Source organism: Strigops habroptila, chromosome 4 (assembly GCF_004027225.2).
Source record: "Strigops habroptila isolate Jane chromosome 4, bStrHab1.2.pri, whole genome shotgun sequence".
Taxonomy (NCBI): domain Eukaryota; kingdom Metazoa; phylum Chordata; class Aves; order Psittaciformes; family Psittacidae; genus Strigops; species Strigops habroptila.
Window position 1 is genome coordinate 75,067,112 of NC_046358.1, and position 27,183 is coordinate 75,094,294.

Sequence of the window (27,183 nt, forward strand, 5' to 3'; positions counted from 1 at the left end):
ACTGCACAGCAGAAAAACCTGGAGAACTTGGTTGAATTTCAAATACATACAAAAGAAAATGGGAAGAAAAGCTTCTCCATCACCTTTTCCAAAAGACAGGTCTATCTGGCACGACTGAAGTATGGTCTTGTTGCTACGACATCATTAAGAATAGAGATTAGCTCTATAGGCTGCTAAAATTCATAGTTTCATTGAAGAATGCATTACTGGGCTTTGCATTACATTTTGAAATTAAAAGGACTAAATACTATACAAAGTGTCAGCTTGCTTTGAAGTGATAAGAAACAAGCTAAATGTATTTGTTTGTATTGTACTACTGTTTCCACAAAGAAAATAAGAAATGATAGCATACCTCCAGATAAGGTTCCTGAAGCTTTTGCAATTTCTCCTTTAAAGATGCATTGTTCATCTAACACCATTATAATGTCTTTCACACCTCTGAAAGAATGTATACGAGATTTATTATAATTCCAAATCCTAATCATAGCTACTTGACAGGAATCCACAAAGTCAATAAAGATGAAGTGAGGTTTTCCAGGGGTAAATGGTGCTAGCCAGAGATGCATATCATCCTGTGTCCGATTTACACCATCAATTAGGTTAGTTATTATTCTGGGATCATTGCCATAAGCTGGTAAAATATTTATATCAGGTGGTTCAGCTGTTATTTTTGAAATCTGAACAGGCTCTCCTTTAGAACTGAAAACTTCAATTCCATTAAGACCAACATAATGTCTGTCTCCCCATGTTGTCTGAATGTCTATCACTAAATGCTGTCCATAAGGTAAAACAGGAATTTTAAAATCATTTCCATCATGTGCCTCCATGGAATTTTCTCCTTCTTGCCTTTTTGGTAGTGTCTGTAGTCCCTCTTTTCTCATTTGCTGATATTCTCCAGGCTGGTTGATTTTCTGTTGATGGAGAAACTCATCAAAGATGTCCCCTTGAAAATCCATGTTCGAGATTCGGCCGCGATGGGAATAATTAAACTTTACCAAGGAGTTCCAGGACTCCTGCAGAGTGTGTTCCTCTTCATTGTGCCACTTTGCTCTAGACGTTTCTATGTCCTTGATAGAAAAGTCTTCACCTGAAAACAACATTACATAGGCATTTAATGTATAAACAAGACTGGAAGCAAACACTACACAGCCAGAATTATGCTGCTAATATTCGTGTTCCTTTACTGTGAAACGCTCTTTAGAGTAGCACTTTCGTATTGCTTCCCTATTACAAAGGCCACATGTACCAGTTTCCCTTCCCCATTTAGACAAGCACTTTTAACTATTGAAGACTTAGACAAGCACTTTTAACTACTGAAGACCAGAGCACATGTCAAGATACAAAATGCAACTCAGTTTGAGACTGCAAATTCTTGACTCAACACTTACAGAAATTGGGATTTTGCCCAGTGGTACTTATTGTCTGTCTGTCACAATAATTTAAATCATCCGTCTGCATTTCTGCAGAAGATTTTTCATACAGTTGGAAATGGCTGAACCGGTTACGTTTCTAAAGCTCTACAGAGAAAAGATAGTGCTTTCTGTCAAAATCAACCTTGTGTATATAAAGAAAAGTGGTGAGAAAAGAAATAGGTTCAGCATACAAGGATGATGAGGTGAGCGTTGCATTCTATGTAGGTAACATCCAAATATTTTTCTCACTTTTCAGCAAGTGTGAGATGTAGAAGGGGGCTAATGACAAAGTATCTAATGGGAATACAGTGGGGAGAACCAATTAGAGGGGCACAGTGGGAACAATGCATGCTCTCCTTGTGACTGCACTGGGGAGCTGCTTAATTTCCATCTCAAAACAATTAAGAGCAGATAATAACGAAGATTTTCAATAAAGCTGTCACTTATGTATTTTCTTCAAATAAATGAGAAAAGCAAGTAGAGTACTAAACAATTGCAGGCCCATGGGCTAGATTTTACTTCTGTACAATGTCCTTGAGTGGATACTAACACAAATGGCTATCAAGAATAAACGCCAATTTCTGTAAAATGAAAAATAATCTTTTCCCAGAAGACTGCTCAAGACTAACTTTTAACTTTGTTTTTGGAAATACCAGGAAAGAGGCAATGTTCCTAATCTATCCATGGCCAATAATCATTTACACTGGAGAAAAGAAAGATAAAAATAAGAATTTTAAAGCAGATGGGAAACTACCTGAAAGAAGGTTGTCTTCCAGAATGAAAGCCTGGAGACCAACTTGGCCATTCCTCCTTACCTCACAAGGGAAATACAGAGAGGAAGCAAAGGTGTATATTTCACAGAGCATCAGTCATTTATAAGTCACTTTCTTGTTCAAACCATTGTCTATATGGATACTCTTGGGGTGGGTGATCCCAAACCGTACTTTCTAGAGAAGACAATTTACGTAAAGAAGATACTGCATATATATTTACCACTTTTAAAATGTCAAAGCTTGAAAATTTCAGGATGAGCATGTACAGAAGAGTATTTGACATTTATTAGCTTGCCTCGTTTTGGAGGGTTTTTTCCGTTTTTTAAAACCCCCCTCTTTTTTAAATGTTAAGTACTTCAAGCAGCACAGAGATTGCAACTCAGAAACACTTCTACAGCAGTTCATATAGGAGTGATTTTCAATGGGAGGTTAACAGGTTTGCTAGCTATATTAAGGAGTGACAACAGCAGAAATGGAGCTCTGAAAGGAAAGCAGAGAATAGCCCAAAAGCAGAGGTTAATCGCTGAAGGCTTACAGGGTTTGGCATACTTTTTAGAATCTAAGATTTATTCTTTTTATTGGAGCCATGTGAACAATAAACTCTTCCTGTAGATAAAGCGTCCCACTTGCAGATGTTACAGACACATTCCCAGCCTTCTGCATGCCTGAGAGGATTGTATGATGGATGCTATCCTGAAGTCCAAGAAATAACAACACCTCAAACCCTGTGGGTTTAGGAGGGGAGTCTTAAATCACCAAGTCCCTTGTCCTGCTTCTGATGGCAACACACCCCACACAATTTCTCTCAAAACTTTACTAAACTACAGTTTGGGGCAACTCTTGCTTGAAAAAAAACACCTTTCCTCTCCCTCTGTTGTGTTAATCTCATTTTTACTCCCTGTATTATAAATAGCAATCATATTTCCCTGCTTCAATCACAGGCTTCATTTCCCAAATCATTCTAAAAGCTCTCTTCTATATCTGTTCCACTTTGTAATTAGCTTTCCTGAAAATGGATGATCAGAACTGCAGTTTTCCAACTGACATCTCATGAGTGCCTGTGTTGAGATATTAACATTTCCCTCACAGAAAAGCCTCTGCTGATACATCCTTGGAGTGCACTGCTATAATCGTGTCTGCGTCACACTAGCGTTTCATAGTCAATCTGTTATCAGGTACTCAACCAAGATCCTTCTCTCCCATGGTCATTTGCAATTGATGATTACTCAGCTTACAACTTAATTTTTTGTTATTAGTCCCCAAATGACCCTCCAAGCAGGACTACTGAATTGCATTCCATTGCTATTAATCCCACCCTCAAGTTCATCTTTCTGTGCAGTTCTTCAATCTTCTTAACTCATAATACCCCAAATTATATGCTATTTGCAAATTTTACCAGCATTCTTCCATTATTTCCTTTGCACATTAAACCAGTTATCAAAGAAAAACTGTATGTTTTTATAGCAACATTAACTCGAGCCAAGTATGCATGGACGTGCTATTTCTAATTTCTGTTGTTCTCATTATTCTTCATTTAGTGACCAAAGGCATGCTGTGACATTGTAAATGAGCTTGTGCAGCCTCCCTTTTGACACATTCCACTGTTGGGAAACGGCAGCTCCCCTAGTCCCGCTCCAATTAAAATTCACCACTCTTAGGGAAACACTTAAAACTGTTTCCCTGTTGTTAATGCTCACTCAGCTCCACTTTGAAGATGGCTTTACCCTGTGCAGTGCAGTACAGAGAGAACAAAAGCTTCTAGATGGCATGCAGTTTTCCCAGGGACAAACACATATTGGGAGTTTTAAGCACCAGATGACAAAACCTGCTCTGAGCAAAATGAGAGGACATTGTAATTAGAATCATGATAACCCTCATCTTACAGTTTACATTAAAACTCCTAAAATTGTTACAATTTTTACAGCTGAACAGAAATTACTACAGTGGGATTTATGTATAGTTTCCATAACGTTGAGAAGTTTTTAATCTAACAACGATGCTATAAAATGTGTGAAACAGCAAACGGGTGAGTGGTGGGTGAAGGGAAGATGGCAGTTATTCCAACTACTTCCGTACTTTTCTTCTCTGAAGTATAATTTCAGATACAGTTACAAAATTGCTGTTTTCTCCAGAGGGGCAGAGAAGGAAAAGTTCAGACATTCTAAGTTTAGAAAGAACCATTTTTTTGCCTTTGTCTGAAAAATTCGTGCAGTACCTGCTGTTGAATTTCAATTGGCATTCCTGCATTTAGGCACATTTCCTGTCCCTTATCACCACAACTTTAATGTAGACATCCAAATACAATATACAGCAAGCTACACTTTCATGTAAATTGTTCCGATGTTAAATCACTCCCAAAATTTCAAATTGTATTTTTGTAACGTCTTTTTCCAATTCTTTGTGCCTTCTTGTCCTAGGCCTGCCAGACCCTCTTCGTTTGAGACAACTTATTGAATGCTGAAGAAATACAGAATGCCAAAGAGGTGGTATGAGGGCTCCAAAAAAGAAGTCAGAGTGAACCATGGCTTGGAACTGAAAAGGCGAAATTAAAAATACGTCCTGAGCAACAAAAATCAAAAGACTTGATTAAAAAAGAGACCAATTCGGACTTGTGGATAAGAAATTCTATTCTCATGTTATTTAAGCACAAAATTATTACCCCGTGCCCAGAAAATTTCTTAGCCATAGACTGTTGGGAGGCTGGAAGACAGTAGGAACTTCAGAACTTGACCAGTTCTCACACTCTTCCCTGGGGACACACAGATAGCTACTGTTAGAGGTAGAATACAACTACACAAATCTGGATCCTCCACCTTCAACAGGATCCAGGTGAACTAAAAAAGGTTTGGAGAAGGATGACAAGGATAATCAAAAGCACAGAGCAGGTAACAGCTAAATATACTAGAAAACGCTTCATAAATAAGCAGAGATGTCTGAGGGAGAGGTTTGAAGAGGTATATATCGAGTGGAGAAGGGAAAATAAGGCCAATTCTCCATTCCCTCTGAATAAATATATTCAGCGTATATTCTTACTGAGAAGGACACAAAACTACTGCACCTGTAAATTTACTCACTACCTTGAGGTCACACTCTGTCTTTTTGCAGATCTTCACTGATAGTAGCAAACATTTGCTGTCCGCAGAACTCTCAATTTTTAGAAAATAATTTACTTTAATCTCCTCCAAATAAATTTAAAAACGCTAACTCAGAATGTAAAATTTTCAGAAGACCATTTCACATGGGGTGCAGGACAAGGAGAGAGACTCTGAGCATTGTCGTAGTAGGAATGAGAAATGCTGCAAAAAACAAAACTAAAATCTCCCTGTCTACACTTCCTCCAGGAATCTTAAGAGGTCCCTTCTCACCTAAATGATTCTGTGCTTCTGCAAAATGGAGAACATGCCAGCACTTGTACTAAGGTTGTTACTGTGAGCTCTTACCTTTGAGAGCAGAATCGCCTTCTCTAAGATTTACAGTGTTTAATCCCTCCTTTTTTACACATCTGACACTTCTCCTTCCACTTGTAGGGTACTGTAAGCTGCAGGAATTTTTGTTAGAAAGTTGCTCCAAAATGTCCAAGCCCACATCACCATCCTTCCTGGTTAGCATTTGTGATCTCTCATCTGCATTTACATTTCTACTATTGGATCTTCCCAGTTCGTTTCTCTGATATTTGATATCCTCATTAGTCAGATTTGAAAAGTTTTTCATGACTCCATCTGACTGTGTTTGAAATCCCAAGCCTGAACAATGTTCTGTAGCAAGCCAGGGAGGCTTCTGCTTACTGGAAGTAACTTGATTATTCCCTGTTACTTGGGAAGATGACTGTAACCAAGAAGGAATCGTACCTGTAGAATCAGATAATTTTCTTCCTGTTAGCTTTTCCATTTGCTCACTCAAAGTAAGTTCATCATCAGATTGAACATGCTCCGTAACTGCTTGTACTGTTGCATTCTGTCTAGCATCTTTTACACAAACTTGAGATGGTAACACTTTCAGATTATCCTCAGACAAATTATTCTTTGTAAAGCTGACCGAGTTCATCCTATGGTCAAGAAAATTTTCTTCTGGCAGAGATTTCCAGTTTAGTGAAGCATTGTCTGACTGTAAGCATTTAAACTGTAGTTCTGCTTCCTTCTCTGTGACTGCAGGTGCATTTACTTCTTTTGTTTCATTTGCAGGATATGCAGAGATACCTTGCTTGTGATCTTTAAGGTCAATTGTAGTGCTGTGATCAGTGAGGAGATCTCCAGAGGCTCTCTCTAATTCACCAGCAAATACAAGGTTCTCATCAACATATAACTTCACCTTCCTTGCTCCAACATCAAGGTCCTACAAAAACAGAAGTATGAAGATCTCAATCTGTTCAGGAATTATCACTGTTCTGAAACTCTGACATTTGAACACTTAATCAATAAACAGACGAAAACAATTAAATCCTGGATCAGTAACATGCTTTTGACTACTTTTTAATTAAAAGCTCCAACAACTGAAAAATACTGTGGAATACTTAAGGTTTTATTTAAAAGGACTGAAAACCCTTCTGGACACTACTGTGAACCATTTTGGCTGAGAAGGCTTAACTATTTAGAAAAGCTTAAGTGAAGAAGTATAACTAATATTTATCAGGATATAAATTTCAGAGGCACATTTTGCTTCAGCACTTTTAAGATTCACCACTTTCACGACATGTTCCACAGCAAACAACCACCCAGATCAAAGCTGCTAGACTTAAAAAAAGTTACAGAAATACAGGGCTGGAAAGGACATGAAAAAAATAAACAAAATAATCTGGTCCATCTTTTTCCACTGAAGAAAGTAAAAGAACCTATACCATTGTGAAGAAATCTGTTTTTAAACAGTTTTCAAATAATCTGGCTTGATAGCTTATTCCAACACTTAACTAGCCTTTCAAATAGAAGGCCTTTACCTCAGACACAACTCTGCCACTCACAGCTTTATCTCCATGTTCTACTTTTCTATGGCACCCACTAAAACCTGATTTTTTCATTCCATTGCAGTTGGAACTAATGTTCTTTCTATCCTCTTTAGCATTTCCATCTAACCTCGTCTGCCTCCTGACAAAAATACTGGTATCTTCACACTAAAATATAGCAGATGAGACAAAATACACCACCTTTCTGCTCTCTAAAGTTCAGTAATGTGCCCATCATGTGGAATCTTTAAAAACTCTCTGTTCTTTTCTTATTTTCATGGAAACTGGGAAGCTTTTTGTGAAAGTAAGAAGTTTCAGTTTCATCCCTCTTGCTCATCTCCTGGATGTCAGTTTTTGAATACTGATTTGAATTTTCATCTTTGCTCCTGTATGCACTCTGTATAGCTTACGTCTTTATAGCTTCCATTCTACTGCTTTCCAAATAATAACATGTATGAGGCGAAAAATGTAATATGGACCTACTCAAGGAGAAAACCAGAAGATGCAGGCATAATAAGAAAACTACAGTTGAGGGAGGGGAGTAGGTGTAGGAATGCAAGACACATTCCTGATACATTCCTGATAGAAAAAGATAACCTTCACTAACTTCTCAGAGAACAGTTGTAAACCTAGTTTAATTGGCCATTATGTCATGACTACCTGTGTTACTCCTAGAGTATCATAAAGTGCTATATGTTGGTACTAATGCATTTGGACATAAAACATAATCTTTTTTCCCCTTGAATAGGGACACTACTAGATTAATCTAATTTGGAATCAAAACACTTTAATAATTATATATATTAAAAAATAAATACATGGCTTTGCCTGAAATTATGTCGGGGAAGAGAAATACTATCAGGATGCCCCAGTAGTGTTATTTTCTTCATCTCTATGTCCTCCTTAAATGCTAGAGATATTGGCTATTCACAGCTGAATTTAGGATAATGGCAACATTTCTACATAATATCCTAGCCTCTATTGCTGTTTCTCTACTGAGAAATACTCAAACCTTAGTTCTGTATTTTTATTTGAGAACAGATATAAACTGCATGGAACCAGAGAAATGTACACATCTGTATTTTGGAAAGTATTTGTCAATTTCATAATTTTAAATTAAGATCAGCAACCTCTTAAGAACAAAATGTTTTGAAATGAATCCCGCTCCACCCACCAGTACTGGAGGAAGACAGGTAGACAGAGAAAACATTGCAAAATGAGATGGTGTCCCTGAAAGAGGGATAGTCAAGCACAGAAAAGGGCTAGGCACTTCAAAATTACTATTCCAGTCAGTGGGAAAAGACTTCTCCTTCCCTAGTGTTTTGGAATGTCTAGAATAGGTACTGTAGGAAGCAAAACAGGTGTCTAAGACAATAGGGACAGATGGAACTGGGGCAGGCATTAGTAACAGATGACAGCTCAGAACCATCTACTCGTGAGGGAACCAGTAAAAGAACTAATGAAAATCTCTTGCACCAAAATTCAAAGGAGACTGAGGCTCAAGGAGGAAGAATATGAACAGATCTCAACAAACACAAGACTAGAACTGCTCTTTTTCATTCCCTCCCACCTCTTTTCTGAGCTTCCAGTCGCTTTGTGATCAGATGTAGTAGGAAACACTGACAGAATGGTTTGTTTTCCTAGTACCACTGCTTAACTCTCCTCGAGCATGAAGAGGCTGGAAAAATCCCTTCCTCAGGAGTAATTCCATCAAGAAGCCATCCTGTAAACAAACACTCAATACTTCATCCAAGGCAGGCTTTTTGCCTCCTGGAAGAGTAATTAGAATGGCACAGTGTCTCAGAACAAAAAAGTAGGTACAATCAAGGTCAGAGAGAAAAAAAATGAAAGATTTGGTGAAAATTGTTCTACAATTTCTCCTGATGTTCCTTCCCAGCTTGTACCTTCAGCCCTCACAGACTGCCTGCTGGGATAGTGCTTTTCAATGAAGCAACAAGGATGGCATTTCTGGCTATTTCAGTAACATTTGTGCACGAAGGACAAAGCTTAAAACCAGAGGCACTTTTCTGAGAATTACATCTGGACAGAGGACTTGAAGTTGCTCCTGCCTGACTTCTCATGGAAGTGTGAAAAAAAGGAGCAACGGAAAAGAAGTCAAGAACTAGAAAAGTTCTCCTACAAACCTAACTCTGCTGGAACAAAGCACCTGTATCCTTACAGACAATGCACCCCAGTGGTAGCCCAGCACTGAAAAAAATCTCCAACTCGAGAGAACGGACATGAACATACACACAGGAGGGAAACACACATAAGCAATCCCTTGAAGAAGAAAATGATCCCATTGGAGATCAACTAAGACCTTCATGCATTTAAGTATAAATTCCATTCAGAGATTTCTGAAGACATACAATAGACATTATATTGGATCTTATGAAAAGTTTCAATAGCATGAAGTAAGAATGCAGTTTCAATGCTGTAGCAAGTATTAACAAAACGTCTGAATATTTCAGACAAGTTTGAAAAGAACTGGCTGCCCTTACCTACATTTGGTCTCCTCTTGCAGACTGAAAATTACCTCCTTTTTCTCAGACCTTATCTGAAGTAAATAAAGGCAAGACGAAGCATTCTCCGAGACCTTCCTTGTAATTCAGTGAATCAAGGAATCTATGACAATGACTTAATCTGACTATTACAGCTTCTTTCAGACATATTTTCTATTTCCAGATTCAAGTTCTAAATCTCAAACATACAAAAGTACCGGCTTGAATTAATTTTTTGCCAATTTTTTGAAGAAGTACTTTGGCACCTCTCACGTGGTTTTTGAGGGAAAGGAGGAAGTTAGAACGGTTACAAAAAAACACACAGAAATCTGGCTCTGTATTTACATTAGCAGGAAGAAAATTGTTACCTAATTATATTTTTTTGTTTTATATTTCTCAGACAAAACTTCCTCAAGACAGATTACAGACTTAGGCAGAACTACTTTGTATTATTCTTTCATAGTAAGGACAATGAACCATTTCTTTAGTCAGTGTAGACTGTTGCACTGCCACCAAAATCCATGTGATTATACCCCTAATGGATTTTACATCTTGCCTTATAGCAGTTTATTAAAAAAACAGTGCCTTGAAACACAGAAATACATTTATGTGTATTTCCTGCATTGAATTCAATAGGTTTGGTAACAAATCATACTATTACCTCCAAAACCAGTAGTGTCTTTCACACTCTCTAATAACGACAGAACATTCTGTAGCCCACATTTTAATAGAGAAAGCTATTAAAATTCTGGAAAACAAATATAAATCATGTAACCGTAAACTTGTTTAAGCTGTCCCTTCCATGACCATTTCCATACGTATAAATTACCATATGTGCTTACAGAAGAACAGGGATGAGAGCAAAACCAGAGCAATAAAGCCTCTTATTTATAATCCAGGACAGCAAATCCTCTTTGATCCAGTACCTGGGATTTTTTTCTTAACATTGCAGTGTACAAACAAGAATAATTTTCACGGTGACATTCAAACACAAAAACAAGAGACCGTCTGTCATGAGATGTCTCTCTTGCAACAGTAGATTACCTGTTTCATCATGAACACACAGGTAGCATACTTTTTAGTTGTCCCTGGCAATGGTAGGAGCGTTGAAACTAGATGATCTTTAAGGTCCCTTCTAACCCAAACCATTCTATGATCCTAACTAACGTGACAAAATTGAAATCAAGCAACAGCCAGCCTATTTATACTTACATACATGAGAAAATACATACTTATGGCTGTTAAACCACAACATATTGTCATAAAACAACTGAAAGTCCTGAATATTAAGATGTACTTGCCTTTATCTATTTCTCACCATAGTAAAGAATTAAGTAACAGAACACGGAAGCCTTTTATTAGGTCTTTAGAGATCTTTAATAGGTTTGAAAGAAAATGCTCATGGTGCCTATGAAAACATTAGCACTTACATTGATACCACTTACAATCAAGACAAAAGCAAATTTCACAATAGACATGGACACCTCCTAGCTCTCTGTTTCACTAGAGAAAACAGTATCTACATTTATTAGATTCATTTGGAAAGAAGATCAAACCGAGTTTCCCTAGATGAGGCAGAGCGTACATACAGAGGAGTTGAGAAGAGACTACTTACACTGGGAGTTGTTGTGTTGTAATTCCAAATCTTGATCTTGGATATACCGAAGTCATGTGACCGGGTGAGATTGCGGATCACAAAGTAAAGTTGGACGGGTGGATGGAAAGGGCACATCCAAAGGAAGCTTTCCTTCGTGATCTAAACGCACGTACAAACAGACTGTCACTAATACTCTTCCTCCTAAAGCAGGATGTTTTAATTAACTCACCACCCCACAGAAAAATATATACAGATTAGAAAAGTAACCATTTAAAAAAATCTACTACATTAAGAGCAAAATCTTAACCTCATTTCCAAACAGTAAATCTGGCTCTCCTGACTGTAAGACAGCTCACAACAACCTGACAATTAGACAAAGGTCAGCTGCTTGCTGTCCCAGTAAGACATCTGTACGCTCACAGATGACAGGCCGTCTGCCATGCTTTGTAACTGCAGGGTCAGAGCAAGCCCAGTTTATTTTAATCAAATTAATCAGCTTTGCAGGCAGCAGAGGGGATCACTGAGCACGATGGACACTGTATAATCATTTTACAATTTCTTAAAGTGCTTACACTTCTGTTTTGCTCTCTAAAGAGGGGAATCTTACAGAATTTTATTTCAATGCCTCTATTTTAATCAGGCTTTGCAGACAACTAATTTCATTTACAGATCTATGCCTTAGAGCTTTATATAGGACTCTACACTTGAAATTTTCTAAGATATCACAGAAACTCACAATATGGATTTTACAAATAACTGACAAATGAGACATTTTAAAGTACCAAAGAATGCCTAATTGTGGACATTGTTCAGAACTGCTACCTCTACAAGTTCAGAAATTGGAGAAAAGGATGTGTTGCAGCTCAGAAAGAAACAAGAAGAGTTTCAGAATCAAAATGCCGAGTATTAATATACTTGATGTCAAATGTTACCTCAAAACAGAGATGAATGAGGGCAAAAAGCAAATACATATGCAGATGACATTCAGTGACGTGAAATTAGCGGATAAATTAGTTTCCTTTCTATTTTCAAGGCTACACAGTACATATGGTCACAAAGTAGGTACACAAAGTCATTATTTTTCCATATCTTTTCACTTTGAAGTGAGACTTTCAGTTTTTCCTGAAGGCAGTAACTACAAAACTTTTCTACTGAGTACTTCAGATATGTGCCTAATGATGGTAAGGGCAGACCTCTGCCAGCCTGTTCAAAAACATCATGAATAGATCCACTTCTCAGAATGATGATCTTCATGTTCCAAACTCTGATGGTTCACAATGTCTCTGCCCCAGAGGCGTCTCAAAAAGTTTGGGAGACTGTTGTTTTGAATGTCAGTTTTGGGCATAAACAGCTGTAAGATTGTTAGACAGGTTGAATTCTTTCTATATAAAAACAGAAAGGAGCCTTTTAACATCAAAGAAATGAAGGACAGTCCTCAAACCACTGTGAACCCAATTCCAGGAACAACTTCAAAGCTAGATCATGTCACTGAAGTCATAGTATGAACAAGAATGATTAAAAAACCATTTCCCACCAGCAGACAACATCTGACAAGGGATCCATCTCCAGACTTCTCAAGTCAGGACCTGATGCCCTAGAAGTCAATAGGTTCTGGTGTGTACTGTGATAGTCCCAGATTCAGCACCAAAATAGACCCTGGAGAGACCTGCTCATGCTTCTCACTAGTTTCTCTGCAAAGTTGCACATGATCTTCCAAACAATAGAATGCTTATCAGAGCCAGGCCAAGTATCTTGAGTGAGAGGCAGCTGTAGAGATCATTTTGTTTATCAGATAGTGGGAGTAACTGCCTAGGAGTGAGGATACATAAACTCACAGGTGTTACAGTCTCTGTCAGCCTGTCAAAGATCTGACACCAAAAACTGAAGAATGATGAATCCATGCTAAAACTCAAGAGACTGTGGAGGACTCTCACCTTTTATCACTAAGAGTGATGGTGATGTCTTTGCCTTCACATGATGTACTTGAGTCTGAAGTTACTGTCTCTGCAGCTAGAACTGAAAAATCTAGCTCAGAAGTTCTTGGAACCCCCAGGGTGAACCCAATATGTCAGGAGTAGGAATTACATTTTGAACAGGATCAAGGGAAAAAAAAGTGAGAGTGGGAACCGTTGGTCTTAGATTTTGTGGGAGAATGGCCCAAGACACTGGTTGTGTGGGCACTGAAGGTGTACATGATGGAAAGTAAAGGAAGGCTCAAGCACTGTGAAGAGAAATGTTGTGGGTCTGAGGGTTCACCATTGTGAAGAAATATTTTGTTAGATATTTCTAGAATTACAGTTATCTGTCCTTGTTATGTTAAGGTTTACATGCATGTAAGAGCTGTACATGCATATAAGAATCAAAACGGCTTACGCAAAACAATTACAATGAAATGCCTAATCTATGTCTTATTAAGCATTAATTCCTTCATTGAGAGCACCTGATGGTCTGCCAGGCATTTTTTTCTGTTACAGCATACCACAAAGTACAAGGGAGGAAGCAATTTAAGTGTTCTTCTTAAAAGTCTGCAAAGGTAATAACTAAACTAATAAATAAATAAAATCCCTGATCTTCAATAAGAGTATGTCTATGCTCAGAGATAAATGTACACCTAAATGATCAAAGATGGAAGTGTTCTAGCAGTGGTAAAATAAGTTTTCCATAAAGTAAGTTTTTATGTTAAGTTTTCATTCTGTTGAAAATATTAGTTGCTTGGAGGTTCATTAATTTGTTGGTTTTTCTAATGCACTCAAAAGCTTTCCTGTATGATCTGAAATGTACACAAACTGGAAATGCTGTTTTGACTGCTGAAGGCGTCTGCAGTTCAATTACCCCATATCCACATTCTAAGACCATATTCCCTCTCCAGATTGCATTTGCTCTGATGCAGTATCTTTCCAGCGTCAAAAGAGAGTACAGTGTCACAAATCAAAGGAATATATGAATCATTGAAATATAAAACCTCATTACTTAAGAATAATGGTATATATCAATATATGAGATATGCTGAGAATAACAGGTTTATAATGACTTAATGAATCTATTACTACATAATTTATAATTACCTAGAAAGTCTGAGAGTTACTACTACTACTACTGTCATCTGCCAGAGAGCATGGTCTGTAAAGAAGAATGGGTATTTGTGACTACGATTTTTCAGGAGATAGTAAGAAAAATGATTGAAGTAAAAATATTTGTCTGAGTTTCAACTAAATTTCAAAAGAGTGCATATTTGCCCTCTTTTTATTCTCATTCACCCTGCAAGCAGGAAAGTACCAGTAGCATGAAATGTGCTAGAATTTATATTTTTTAATAGCCTAAGTCATTTAGTATCCTCATCCACTAAAATCATACTAATTTTTACTAGAATCCTAGCTGTCAAGGTCCATGGAGACAAAAGACACACAGTGAATGTGCAGCACAAATGAAATAATGGCTGTATGAAGGGCTATGGACATTTGCTGACCTCTTCAGTAGTATCAGAATTTCATACCAGTTACTGTCTGTTCACAAGAATTACTTAAGTTTATCAGCAGACATACTGTAAAAATGTGAAATTCCCCATCCTTAAATGTTTGTGCTCTTTTTCTACAGATATTATGATTACAATGCTTTAAAAACTGAATGTGTTCTTTTATCCAAGATAATACCAGAATTGATATATAAGGAGACAGAGTTAAAGCTGCCTCCTTCCAGTTGCTCAGTTAAGCAAGTCAAGCAAAGTGATCAAATTCTGTTCTAAACCAAAATTATAATTGAATACCAATATCTTGGTCAGGAAAGCACGATTTGTTAATAATAAGCAATATTTGTGATGTTTTTAAATTATCAGATAGTTGTTATGCAAGTCAGGTTCAAAATGAAATCATGTTTCTAAACAAAAAACTTTGTGATATTAAAGAAATACTATAATGAGAAATTTTCACATTCAGGACCAAGCTGTCTTACATTTAAGTTCTTATTGACCAAGCAGCACAAATCCCCTGGGTTGTCAGCATTTCGAATATCCACATCGTGAGGAGACACGAACATCTTTTCGTTGTATAAATCAAAGAATTCCACCTTGCTCAGGCCCACGTTTAGGGGATTTCCCCAGTTAGAAAGAAGCTCCATAGTCACATAAATGGCATCATGTACTTCCATACTGGTTGTCATCTGGAACAAAATGAAATATGGTATAAACATAAGTGACAAAACAATAAAATGTGCAACAAAATAGACTGTTAAGACTACAATACTGATGAATCAGAAAAAAAAAAAGCTTGCAAACTCAAGGCCATCTGGATGACATTCAGTCCGGGTTCCACCAGTTTTGCCTCACATCGACTAACACATCTATGGCAGACTCAGAGAAAGAACTATCATCCTTTTATGAAGTCCAAGGAGAAAACAGCTCCCTGTTCTTTGTCTGATTCTTTTGTCATTCTGATGAACAAAAGAACGGTGATAAATACTCTTCTCTTATCCTGCCATAGGTTTATTAGTCGACATGGGGCAGACTTGGTGGAATACAGATCATTCAATCTGTTGACTGAATCATTCCAATGTTTCAGTAATACTGGGAAGCATCAGTTACAGTGTGTATATATATACAAACCTTCTCTCTCAACATGGAATCTACTTCAGATTTGTCATCAGACAGGAATATGTCATTGTCACAGGCAGAATTGTGCTTAGGCTCTGGAAGGACTTTTGGATGTTTCTTCTGTTGTCTGAAACATACATATTCTGTGTTACTTCCTCATAATCTTGTGTTTTTAAGATACAGTTTAGTTGGTTCAAAGGTGAAGAGATGACACAACAAACCCACATACCCTATGGAAGAATCCCACATACCCCTACATTGAATGACAACTATTGTGGCATCCCAACCTAGATAGTTTGGTTAAAAGACTGGGCTCCAGTTCTCAGCTGGTTATGAGGCAGTCTGAGAAAGTAATAGACAGGTAATATAAACACAAACAGAGGGAGATGCTGGCAGCTCCCTGATCCACAGAGACTGGCCCAAGGCTGGAACTTTGTCCCCAGTTTGTTACTACTTGCATGATGTCTCAGGTATCTAAAGATTATCAGGTGTAGTAGTACACCTGGTGGTACACTGAAAAATACCTCTTCAAAACAGGAAGCTAGCCTTAAAAGAAATATATATACATACCTGGTTCCAGAACAATAAATTCTCTCAACAGCTTCTGTGATGTCAGTCCTTGTCTGGCTTTTTTCTGGAGGTCCACCCATTGTAGAAACAACAGATGAAACAGAAAACTTCTAAGTAAGAAAAAGATGAACACGTTTTACCCACATTGTTCTCCACATATCAATGAGTATCAATCTTCATCTCTGGAATAAATAAGAGTTTGGTCCCAGCTCTGGTTTCAGCTAACCTTAGCTAACCTGTAACTATACTTAGTTAAAGCACATGTACCAGAATTGGTCTTGATTTGCAATAAAAGACTTGAGTTTGGATCTTGATCTTCTATGTGGAAGAAAAGTAACATAAAAGCATTCTCTGATGACTATTCAATATATACATATATCTTGCGACACCTCAGTTGGAGTACTGTGTACAGTTCTGGTGTCCTCAACATAAAAAGGACATGGAGTTGTTGGAGCAAGTCCAGAGGAGGGCCACGAGGATGATAAGGGGGCTGGAGCACCTCCCATATGAAGACAGGCTGAGAAAGTTGGGGCTGTTCAGCCTGGAGAAGAGAAGGTTGCGTGGAGACCTCAGAGCAGCCTTCCAGTATCTGAAGGGGGCCTACAGGGATGCTGGAGAGGGACTCTTCATTAGGGACTGTAGCGATAGGACAAGGGGTAACAGGTTCAAACTTAAACAGAGGAAGTTTAGGTTACATATAAAGAAGAAGTTCTTTACTGCGAGGGTGGTGAGGCAATGGAACAGGTTGCACAAGGAAGTTGTGAATGCTCCATCCCTGGCAGTGTTCAAGGCCAGGTTGGATGGAGTCTTGGGTGACATGGTTTATAGAATCATAGAATCATAGAATAGTTAGGGTTGGAAAGGACCATAAGATCATCTAGTTCCAACCCCCCTGCCATGAGCAGGGACACCTTGCCCTAAACCATGTGGTCCAAGGCTCTGTCCAACCTCATTTAGTGTGAGGTGTTCCTGCCCACAGCAGGGGGGTTGGAACTAGATGATCTTAAGGTCCTTTCCAACCCTAACTATTGTATGGTTCTATGATTCTATGTCTGAAATCTCATTGTATAAATATGGTAGGACTCAGCATTGGCCAAAGCTTTGGTACAGGTCTGCCTGAACTCCCACCTTCTCCAAAATAGGATCATAAAGACTTTTAAAACCCCAAAAGCTCAGTTTTATTAGAATAATAAGAACAATAAGAATAAAATCTTGACTTAATTTTTAAATATAGAACTATCAGTGACTATCTAAGAGGAAACAGAGGAAAAGTCCTGCAGATCTTACAATGCTCTGGGCTCTTTCTCTGCCTGTACCCCAGTCTGTACCCTCCTCCCTAAAAATTTGTTGGTAGCTTCTGTCAGAGACAGAATACACAGCACAGTGAACAACCAGTCAGATGAGGAATGGCAGTCCTTCTGCTCTCAGGTCACTTCCATTTCTATAATTTTTGAAGAGTAAGGGAACTTTAAAATGCTTAGAAGTTAATTACTTTTTTACTATTAAAAATTCTGCATTGTTATACATTTAAATATCAAAGGCCAAGTTCCACAATCCCTTAACTGTGTAAACAAAATTTCTTCTGGAAGAAGAAGAAGATCTTCTGGAAGATCATTTAGGTCAGCTTTAAGACTGAGAACTCACGGTTTGTTTTTGAAACTCCATCTCAAGTGTCAGGGTAAAATTACGTTTATTTTAAGTGTTACTTCATTATTTCTCATTTAAGCACAACAGGATTAAAATTAGCAGGAAGATACAGTATGTGAGAATATTCAATAGAATTTGTTCTCTTGATCACAAAGCTATAAATATCTCAAAACCAAGAGGAATAAGATTGTAAAGTTGACCTAGGTGGTGAAATAAGATGTAAAGTACTTACCTATAGTAAAAGAACATTTTCACCTTTGCTCCTAACCAAAACTCCCCAGAAACCTAATGTTGGCTCAGCGATGACAGTGGATATATATTCATCACGGCACCAACTCACAATTTCAGGGAGCATCAGCTTAGGCTAAAGTAGTCAGCTGTCTTGTAAACTCTCAGAATTCGAATGAAGAATTCCATTAGTGTCTAGGCATATCTCTTTTCCTTCCTATTAAAATCAGTCTCCTAAACACAAAAATGGAAGCAGACTTTGAACCCATGACCACTGTCCTTAACAGACAGTTTTGTAAATCTTGGTTTATGCTCAAATTTCTTTATGCACTTTCTTTTTCCGTTAGAACTGAATTATTGGTTATATTCAAAGTTTAGCGAGGATTGTCAACACAAACCTCCTTATTCTTTTAAATTAACAAGGAATAATGGTCTGACCTGAATAAGAAGGGAATGGATTTTTGTTGATTTCCTTGTTTATGAGTTTTTAATTATTTTTAAATGTGGTTGTTGGAGATAAGAGATGTACATGCACTGGTGCAGAAAACCCATACTAGCCCCTCCTCACTAGGAGCCAACAGTGTACATGACAGCTCTGCTCCAAAAGCGGAGCATGTATTAACAGTGAACAGTGCCCATATTAATGAGTCCAGTAGGAAGACAGGATTTATTGGTATGGAAATCACACATTATTTTGTTTAAGAAGCTTCCAGAACGAAAATGGCCCAACCAGGCATGCATGCAGCTGTGCATTTCACTGTATAAACATATCACGTGACTAGTCTATCTGTTGTTCAGTGATCCCTGAAATCAAGTGAGAGTTGTGAGATACTATCCCGAGGAAGCATATTAAAGAAAACCACCCTATGGAAGAATACTACAAATTCAATTACACTGAAGAGGCATCACCATTCATTCATACACAATCTTAATGTATAAGAGATTGTAATTTATGGGAGTTTTGCTACTAGATCAAACAGCCCTCTATATTTTGCCATACCTTCTGAGGGCTTGTGGAAAACATCTGCCCTTGCAGATGTCTCTGCAAGACTTCATTTTCAATTTGCATTGCTTTAATCACAGCTGAAACTGAGAGAGCAGGATCCTTCTCACACACACCTTTTCGAGTTGCAGAAAGTGGGATTTCTGGTCGACTTAATGGTCCTGCCACCAAAAGAAGGAAGGAATATTCATTTGTCTGGAAATACAAGTATGGATCATTAAAACAGCATACATTTGAAACATCTAGTTCAGTTACTGACACAGGGCTTTGCTAGCAGTCTGTAACCATCCCAAGCAATGCTGAATTGCTCCAATTTGTTTTTATGTTAAGATTCCAGGTCAGATCTACTTTAGACAACAGCTGAAACAGTGCCATAAGAGCAGGCAAACTGACAAATGAAAAACATAACTTTTCTGCTTTAAGATTGTTTTGAACTTGCTTTGTTCTGGTATTTAATGGAAATGCCATGTAACGGTCCATTGAAAAAGAAGTATATGTAATTTCAGCACATCAGAATTTTTCAATGTAACTGGGGTGTTCAGCTATTTTGGAGGAATCCACAGAGTCTTCTAGCAAAACAAGGGGAGTCAGGAGCTGCTATTTGCAAGGCAAAATAAATGACCTTATTACTTAAGTAGTCATCAAAATGCCCATACGCATCCCAATCTTCTAAGCAATCATGGAGAAATAGAAACGCCACAGCCTATAAACAGATTTAAAAGAAAGGAAATAAAATTTAACGATAGAGGATCCAAGACTGGACTAAAGAGAAGCACAGTGGTTATATTCAAGGATTTCAAAAGTCAAGGGAAGAAAAGGGACAGAAGCTGCACAGACATTTAGATCAAGTGAAAATATCGACTATGCTAGTAACATGAAAACTACCTTGAAAAGACAGGAAATGAAATTGAATAGAGACTTGCATGCATTCACACTCTTTAAGCCATATGCCATCCACACTCATAAAAACTCTCAACAAGTATTAGCCATCTCCTCAAATACAAGGACAAAATAATGTCCTTTTTATTTTTCTATACCAATCCCCCTGAAATGAATTAATTTAATGATTTAAAGTGCTGGTTGGGCAGAAACAGTTCTAACAAGCACTATTAGAATCTGAGAAAATGCTACACACATCTTTGGAAAGTGGTCAAAGCAAGCATCTGCTCAGACAGATGGTGGGCGAGGGTCTCAAACCACAAAGATCTATTCTGAAGCCAAAAAGAATTAGCTGCTTTTCCTCAATTTGGTTTTCTGCCAATTAAGAAACTAATATTTTCACTTTTCAAAACCATTAGTTTTATTGCTTTCTTGGGACACATCTGGATTTTGCTTCTTTGAAAATACTATCTTAACCACAGAGTATGGTAAGTCTGAAAACTTTATCTCAGACCTTTCAGAAAACAAGTTCATCACAATTCTTCAGTTAAGGACTGTGGTGAAATAAGAACCGCAGCCATGATTTCAGGCCCTAGATTTGGGAGGTTTTTGGGTTTGATTTTTTTTTTTAGCCCAAGTAAAGATCACACCTTAGCAGCAGATTTCTAGAATAAGCAGTGGTGCCTTCACAATGGTGTTCGCCAGTCCAGGAGAAACATTTTCCAGTACGGTACTAGATACCAGCACATCTACCCAGCACTGGAGACTGACCTGCAGTGTTCAAGGTGCAATTCAAGTATAGTCCCAAGCAGCAACAGAGCTAGTTTTGCTGTGATGTGGAAAACTAGGCCTTTATTGCTATAAATGCATTGTGTTAGAATCTTCCAAAGCATCAACTGCGGATTTTGAGATGCCGCATTTCTGTTAATACCACAGGGAACAGATCTCCATGAGGGAAGTGGGAAACCCAGAGCAAGCACAAAGACTGAAAGGGAGAGGAAAAATTCTTATGCTGTGGAAGCAGAAAGAGAAGGAAAGTAGCAAAGATGCAACAGAAGACAAAAGCACATAGGCTCTGGACTTTCTCACAGTTTTACTTGAGATAAAACACTCCAAGTGGTAAAAACAACAAAAAAACCACACACAAAAAAAAAAGACGACAACAGCTAAGAAAAATCACATAACAACAGATGTGTGCTCAAATTACATCTGAGCCAGAGGGCAAAAATGCACAAAAACTCTCCTGATTGACATTATATATACTTATTTCTTACTAGAACAGTTTTTCTCATGTCTTTTTCCCTGGTGGAAGAAATCAGCAGAGAATGGCCGCGTGATTTTATTTTTCACCATGACTGGTCTGACGGGAATGTACATTTCAGCATTATCTTTTCTTTTTGCCGAGAGAACTCGTTGTGGTTTCACGTCTGCAATAAGGAACAGAAAAACCAACTTCAGAGATACTTAGGAGCAGCTAGCCAGGGAAAACTTACTGGATCTTAACTGCTAACACGTTGTCTCTTTAGTTGTGCTAGCATAGTTAAAGTGACAACCTCCATCCTCCCTCCATTTCATTGATACTGTTCTATATAGAAGTACATAGGCAAGGCTTGCATAGACTTAGTGAAACAAAATAAACTATATCGTTATAAGTTACCAATAGATCTCATCTGTACCAGGTGTCTACCTGCATTACTGTCAAGAAAAGCAAAAGTGAAAAAGAAGTCTTAAATAAAGACTAAAATGTTGTCTTATTTAGAAGTTTCAAAGGGTGGAGGGGAGGGTTGCCTGGTGCAGTTCATTTGCAACACAGCTTTGAACACTCTCCGGAAAAAAAAAAATCATGTACTCTTCCAAAGATGTTGTTCTCACTGCTGCTCTCTCTTGTTCCTATCTCTTCTTCTGCCTCTTCTCCCTATTCATACTCCATTCACCTCTATGATACTGAGAGGAACACTCCTTTTCTCAATGTGTTCAGAGATTGCTCCTCTTAAGTTAGGCAATAAGGAAAAAAAAAACCAACAACCCAGACCCCAAACCAAAATGCATGAATGTATCTGAAATGAGGGGGGATGGAAGTTTGAGAAATACTGAATGCAGGTCAAGGTCTAGTTACTGCCTGAACGCTACACCTTTAACAAGGTGGGGGTTTTTAAACAATTTTTGAGACCTCGTGACTGGTTTGGAGTTTGCACATTGAGATCTCCAAAGGAGAAAACCTGACAAAAAGAAGTGGCTGATAGCCAGATTGATTTGCTTTCTCAAATTAACACACCTCTCATGAGGGATGAATAGCACATGCTATGACAGCAAGTATCCAGCAGCCACGGTGTGAAATGGGCTATATCTTTGCCTTTGCAAAAAATTTCTTACTCTAGTAGTAAGAGGATGCAAGTCTCCCAAATCACGAGATTAAAACAACACGTTTGCTTAAGAGCATGAAAACCCATGAGAGTATCAAGTAACCATTAATGGCTAACCAGCAGCAATTCCCTTAAAAGTAATGCTCTCAAAGAATTATTATTATCGTACTGTAGTAGCGTATAATACACAGACTTATTACTTTGATCCTGGCTGAACTCCAACACAGTAAGGGTGCCAGAATCAAGGCCAGAACATCTCCCAGCATCCCAATGTTCAGAAGTTTCTTTCTGTGGTGATTTACTGCTGTGTAGCTGAAGGCCTCCAAAGCTTGTAACTGTTTCATCAGTGGAAGATGGTTCTGAAAACACATCTTCTTCAACAGAGTCATAATCATCGCTAAGAGAGTCTTCTTCCATCCTTTTCTCTTCTATACTGAGTTGCAAGCTTCTTCTCGATTCCTGGTACAATTCAAACAGATTTGTCAGAAAAACTCAAACATGTATTTTAAAATAAACAAATATGGAGGCCCTTCCTCCCTTTGGAGAAAGAAAATCTTCTCATAAACTCAGAGCCATGATGCAGCTAAAAATATCCACATTCCTATATCACGTCCTCACTCCTCTGATTAGGACTTGTAAAGAAAATTCATCCTACAACACCTTTGCTCCTTCTCATCAGAATGCTTGCAGGAAAATTATGCAGGCCAAAGAATTTTCAAGTGCAAAACCAATTTTGGAGAATAAGTTACAAACAGGAAATAAGTAATGGAGAGGGCAGAGGCATACACTTTTCCAGTATCACACAGTTAGACTACCATATCTTGTGGCATGTTATTTGAAGACTAGCTGCAACCTAGATATTCCAAATGCCTTCACAAGGCTGCAAAGCTAATGTAGTAGCAACTTCTTTATAAGCAAATGTATAGATGATAATAATTCTGTCTTGTAAACACTTGTACTTCAAAAAACAGTAGAAAAGAGTTGTGGTCTAATGGACTAAGCTTACAGTTTGCACAGATTTTTTTTAAGTGGAAACACTAACAGGATTTTCAGAAAAAAATAATCTATTTTGAAATTTACTGTGGAAAAAACTGCCCTGCCTCTCCCAGCATATGCCACAAACAGCAAAGATGGTGCTGAAGAGCCTTGTGCTTTTATGAATGCAAAAGGAAACAACCTTGCATGTCTTCAATACTTTTTTTCCCTACTTCGTTGGCATTAAAGTTTTGAGATGAGTATAGGTAAGCAAACTGTATGAGAAAAATGAAAACCTGAAGCATGCAGTGCATGTGCAGTTTGCAATGAAAGCTTCAAGCTGCTCTTCTGCTACAGATTACCCTTGTTAGGAAATCTGTGTTGACAGAAACATTATTACAAAGAGCAGGCAAACTTAAGTTCAAAAGAGGGTCTATAAACAACCCGAGGCTTGATATTGAGCATGTCCTTATGATAGTCAAGACTAATATTTCTAGCTGTTTGAGAGGCAATTTTACAGGCTTTCTTTTAGTTTGAAACCTCATGATGTACATTGTAACAAGACATTCAAGAAATCAATTATAGCTTCAGGAAAAGCAAAATATTTCCATTTGGGATACAAAGAAAAGTGGGGGATTGGTTTACAATTTTTAGCTTACTACATACAAATAAATGATTATAAACATCCATCACTGTAAACGAGTTAAACTGGTTTGTAGAAGAAAAAAAAAAATCCTAAGCTGAAAAGCAATATAGGAAATGCAAGCTAGGAAAATATGCTTGGGAAGTTTGTCTGAGGTCAGTGGTAAGATCTATAGACAGTTTCATACATAGATGTTACTCCATTACCCAGAAAAGCTTTATTGATGTCATTAATTGGTTAGGCAGAGAAACAGTCATAAATTTTTGTTCATTTATTCATTTTCTTTAGGGATAGGATGTTTGTGAAGTGTGCTGGAACAAACTGCAATTAGTAATCAAATGGAAGGCTGATCTATCAAACCATGGAGTCGATACAAGAACAACCCTTGATGGAAAGCAACTGTACTGACTATAATATTTTTAAAACTTCACTCTGACTTTTGTTAGGTAAAAATGACACAAAACAATTTTAGCACATTATTCAAAAACTAACCTAAACCCAGAAAAACTTGTTGTTTAAGCTTTCTCTAACCTGACAGCCAAGAGTGACATTCATGTGGACAACCATTAAGTGAACTGGAAGAGTCTTCTTGCATGAAATACCCTGGTTCTACCCAACAGAGACAATATTCTACCTCTTTAATATGGGACTTAAGATATTACACAGTGTTGTTAACTGAGGTTAGTTTTTCAAAGTAATTTTACTTTGTCTTTTAATTTTTTCCTTACGTCACATCTCATTAATGCAAAATCATCCAGTGAAAGAAACTCTACATACTGGGTTTACATGCTCTAGTCTAGACTGATAGCTAGGCCCATTCACATTTCAATTGACACTACCATGAACAATAGAAGGCAACTGCCAATTTTACCTGGGAGTAAGGGAGAGGATCATCACCATTTGTCTCCACAGTCAAGCTTTCATAAGGTTCAAAATCCTCAGAGTACTCAAGAGGAGGTTTAATGCGGAGTTTAGCCCCCTTTTCTGTTTTAATCTCCACAGTTTTCTGTTAAAAGCAGCATTCAAAGAAATTAGACATCTTTTGTGCTACCAGCAGTACAAAAAGAATAACCATCACATTTTACATAACAATATGTGGATCAAGTGATGCTTTTCCCCTCTGTTTCTGTCCTCCCTGAGCTCACCTTTGGGCCCCTGTGTTAAGGCTTAACTGCAGTAGCCAGACACCCCACGTGCTCCTGCTATCCCCAGAGTGGGTTAGGCCCAGCAAGCACCATGCGTCTGGCACCAGAGTGAGTGCCCATCGGGGTTCACCCCCTCACCTCAGCAGGTAAGTGAAAAACTGATAGGACTAGGGACATAGCAATCAACAAAACAGCTGCAGCGGAATCACTTCAAGCGCAGGCGTGTAAAAAGAAGTGCTGGGCAAACAACGTTATGGCAAAAGCTCTCAAGCCTCTGCTGGGGAATCAGTGTGCTTGGCTGCCTTTCTGAAATACATCTACACTAATGGAGAACAAGGGAAACAAAGAAGAGGAGTCAGAAGCTTGTATCCAGTTACAAGGTATGACCTCATTGGGATCACAGAGATATGGTGAGATAGCTCACAAGGCTGAAGTGCTGTGACAGATGATACAGGCACAGGCTCTTTAAAGAAAGACAGGCTAAGAAGGTGAGAAGGAATTACTATCCTTTATGTGTGAGAGAGCTGGAACATATCGAGGTCCACAAAGAAGAGGTCAGGAGACAGTCAAGACCAGCAGGCAGACCAGCATGGGTGCTGTTATAGGACGTATCTGTATAGACCTCCTGATCAGAAAGAAGCAGATGAGACCTTCCTCAAAAAGCTGTGACCCTTTTTCTCATGGAGCACTTTAACACACCTCTTATCTGCTGGAAAGACAACATAGCAGGGCTCAAGCAATCTAGGAGATCTTTAGAGTGCACAAAGGATTAAGAAGCCAACAAGCACAGATGCTCTGCTAGAGATGCTGAGAGAGCTGGGATTCTTCAGCCTGGGGAAAAGAAGGCTCAGGGGGGTGTCGTCAATGTGTTTAAATTCCTGACAGGTATCTGCTCACTGACAGAACAAGGGGCAATGTACACAAAAAAGAAAAAAAACCAAAAAAACCCAAACAACATGAAATTCCACCTCAACAGAAGGAAAAAAAAAATTACTGAGAGTGATCAAACATTGGAATGGGTTTCCTGGAGAGGTTGTGAAATCTCCATCTGTCCACTATTCAAAACCCGTCTGGGCAACCTGCTCTAGCTGACCCTGCCTGAGCACAGGGATTGGTCCAGGTGATCTCAGGAGTTCCCTTTCAACCACAATAATTCTGCGATTCTGTAACGTCTGTGTATGAAAATGACTACTTGAAGTAACTGCATGCTTTTGAAGATGTGTTACTCTTGTGTATATGAGGAGGAAATGTTATGCCATAAGCATTCAAGCACAAAGCTTTCTTTGTCTTTGTAAATGTCAGACACGGCTGTGAAAGTCATTCAAATTAACTTGTTTTACTTCATAATTAGGACGCAATCAAAGTATGCACACTGTCAGTTACTCAAGCACGGCTGAAGAGGGGTAGAAGATTTCAGAAACTCATCTTTCTGTACCACAGAATAATCTGTAAGCTATTCTTCACTTTTGAATTCTGTTGCAGACAACAACAGGACTGTTTCACTAAAGGTAAAGCGTGATCCAGAAGTCTGTGCAATGATTCTAAACTTAGTTATCTGGTGTTCATACACTCCTCTCACATTTTGTAACTGCCAGGAGCAGAGATATCCTAAGGCAGCCTGGCTTTTGATAGAATGTGTTCTTCAATAAGTCTATCTTGCCACCTTATAGCATACCTTAGCACAGCCTATGTTTGACAGTTTGAACATTAATTGCTAGCTGAGAAAATTAACTCAGCTAAGCAGTAAGGGTGACAAGTAATGCAGCCTTGAAACTTGAATTTGCAATATTTGCTGAAAGAAAGAAAACCTGCATGACATGAACACTTGATCTGTAGTGACACTACAGATCCCTGATCCCCACTCACTCAAGCACGGACCTGATATCCAGCCAGGGCAATTGCTAATCAGGGTAATTATTTGGGTGA

General features: G+C 38.2%; 2 protein-coding genes across 9 annotated transcripts in view; one reads left to right on the top strand and one right to left on the bottom strand.

Annotated features, from left to right (window-relative positions):
• The window catches only part of GSG1L (GSG1 like), a 97,508-nt gene extending 91,873 nt beyond the window's left edge, over positions 1 to 5,635 (top strand). The window contains exon 7 of the mRNA XM_030482408.1: positions 4,603 to 5,635. Within this exon, the coding sequence (XP_030338268.1) occupies positions 4,603 to 4,646 (44 nt within the window). The 3' untranslated portion in view covers positions 4,647 to 5,635. The remainder of the gene's footprint in view (positions 1 to 4,602) is intronic.
• KIAA0556 (KIAA0556 ortholog) overlaps positions 1 to 27,183 on the bottom strand; it is a 59,975-nt gene that overhangs the window by 26,105 nt on the left and 6,687 nt on the right. For 5 of the 8 annotated variants that reach the window (XR_003990904.1, XM_030482395.1, XM_030482396.1 and 2 more), the window contains exons 5-14: positions 24,984 to 25,118; positions 22,692 to 22,953; positions 21,406 to 21,558; positions 19,250 to 19,413; positions 16,375 to 16,484; positions 15,817 to 15,931; positions 15,168 to 15,374; positions 11,238 to 11,378; positions 5,626 to 6,517; positions 353 to 1,087 (exon numbers count right to left, since the gene is read on the bottom strand). Coding sequence is in view for 7 of the 8 variants with exons in the window: in XM_030482395.1 (XP_030338255.1) it covers positions 353 to 1,087; positions 5,626 to 6,517; positions 11,238 to 11,378; positions 15,168 to 15,374; positions 15,817 to 15,931; positions 16,375 to 16,484; positions 19,250 to 19,413; positions 21,406 to 21,558; positions 22,692 to 22,953; positions 24,984 to 25,118 (2,914 nt within the window). In the remaining variant the exon portion in view is untranslated. Of the gene's footprint in view, positions 1 to 352; positions 1,088 to 5,625; positions 6,518 to 11,237; positions 11,379 to 15,167; positions 15,375 to 15,816; positions 15,932 to 16,374; positions 16,485 to 19,249; positions 19,414 to 21,405; positions 21,559 to 22,691; positions 22,954 to 24,983; positions 25,119 to 25,395; positions 25,467 to 27,183 lie in introns of those variants that run through there. The other 3 variants (XM_030482398.1, XM_030482394.1, XM_030482397.1) reach the window with 3 other exon arrangements.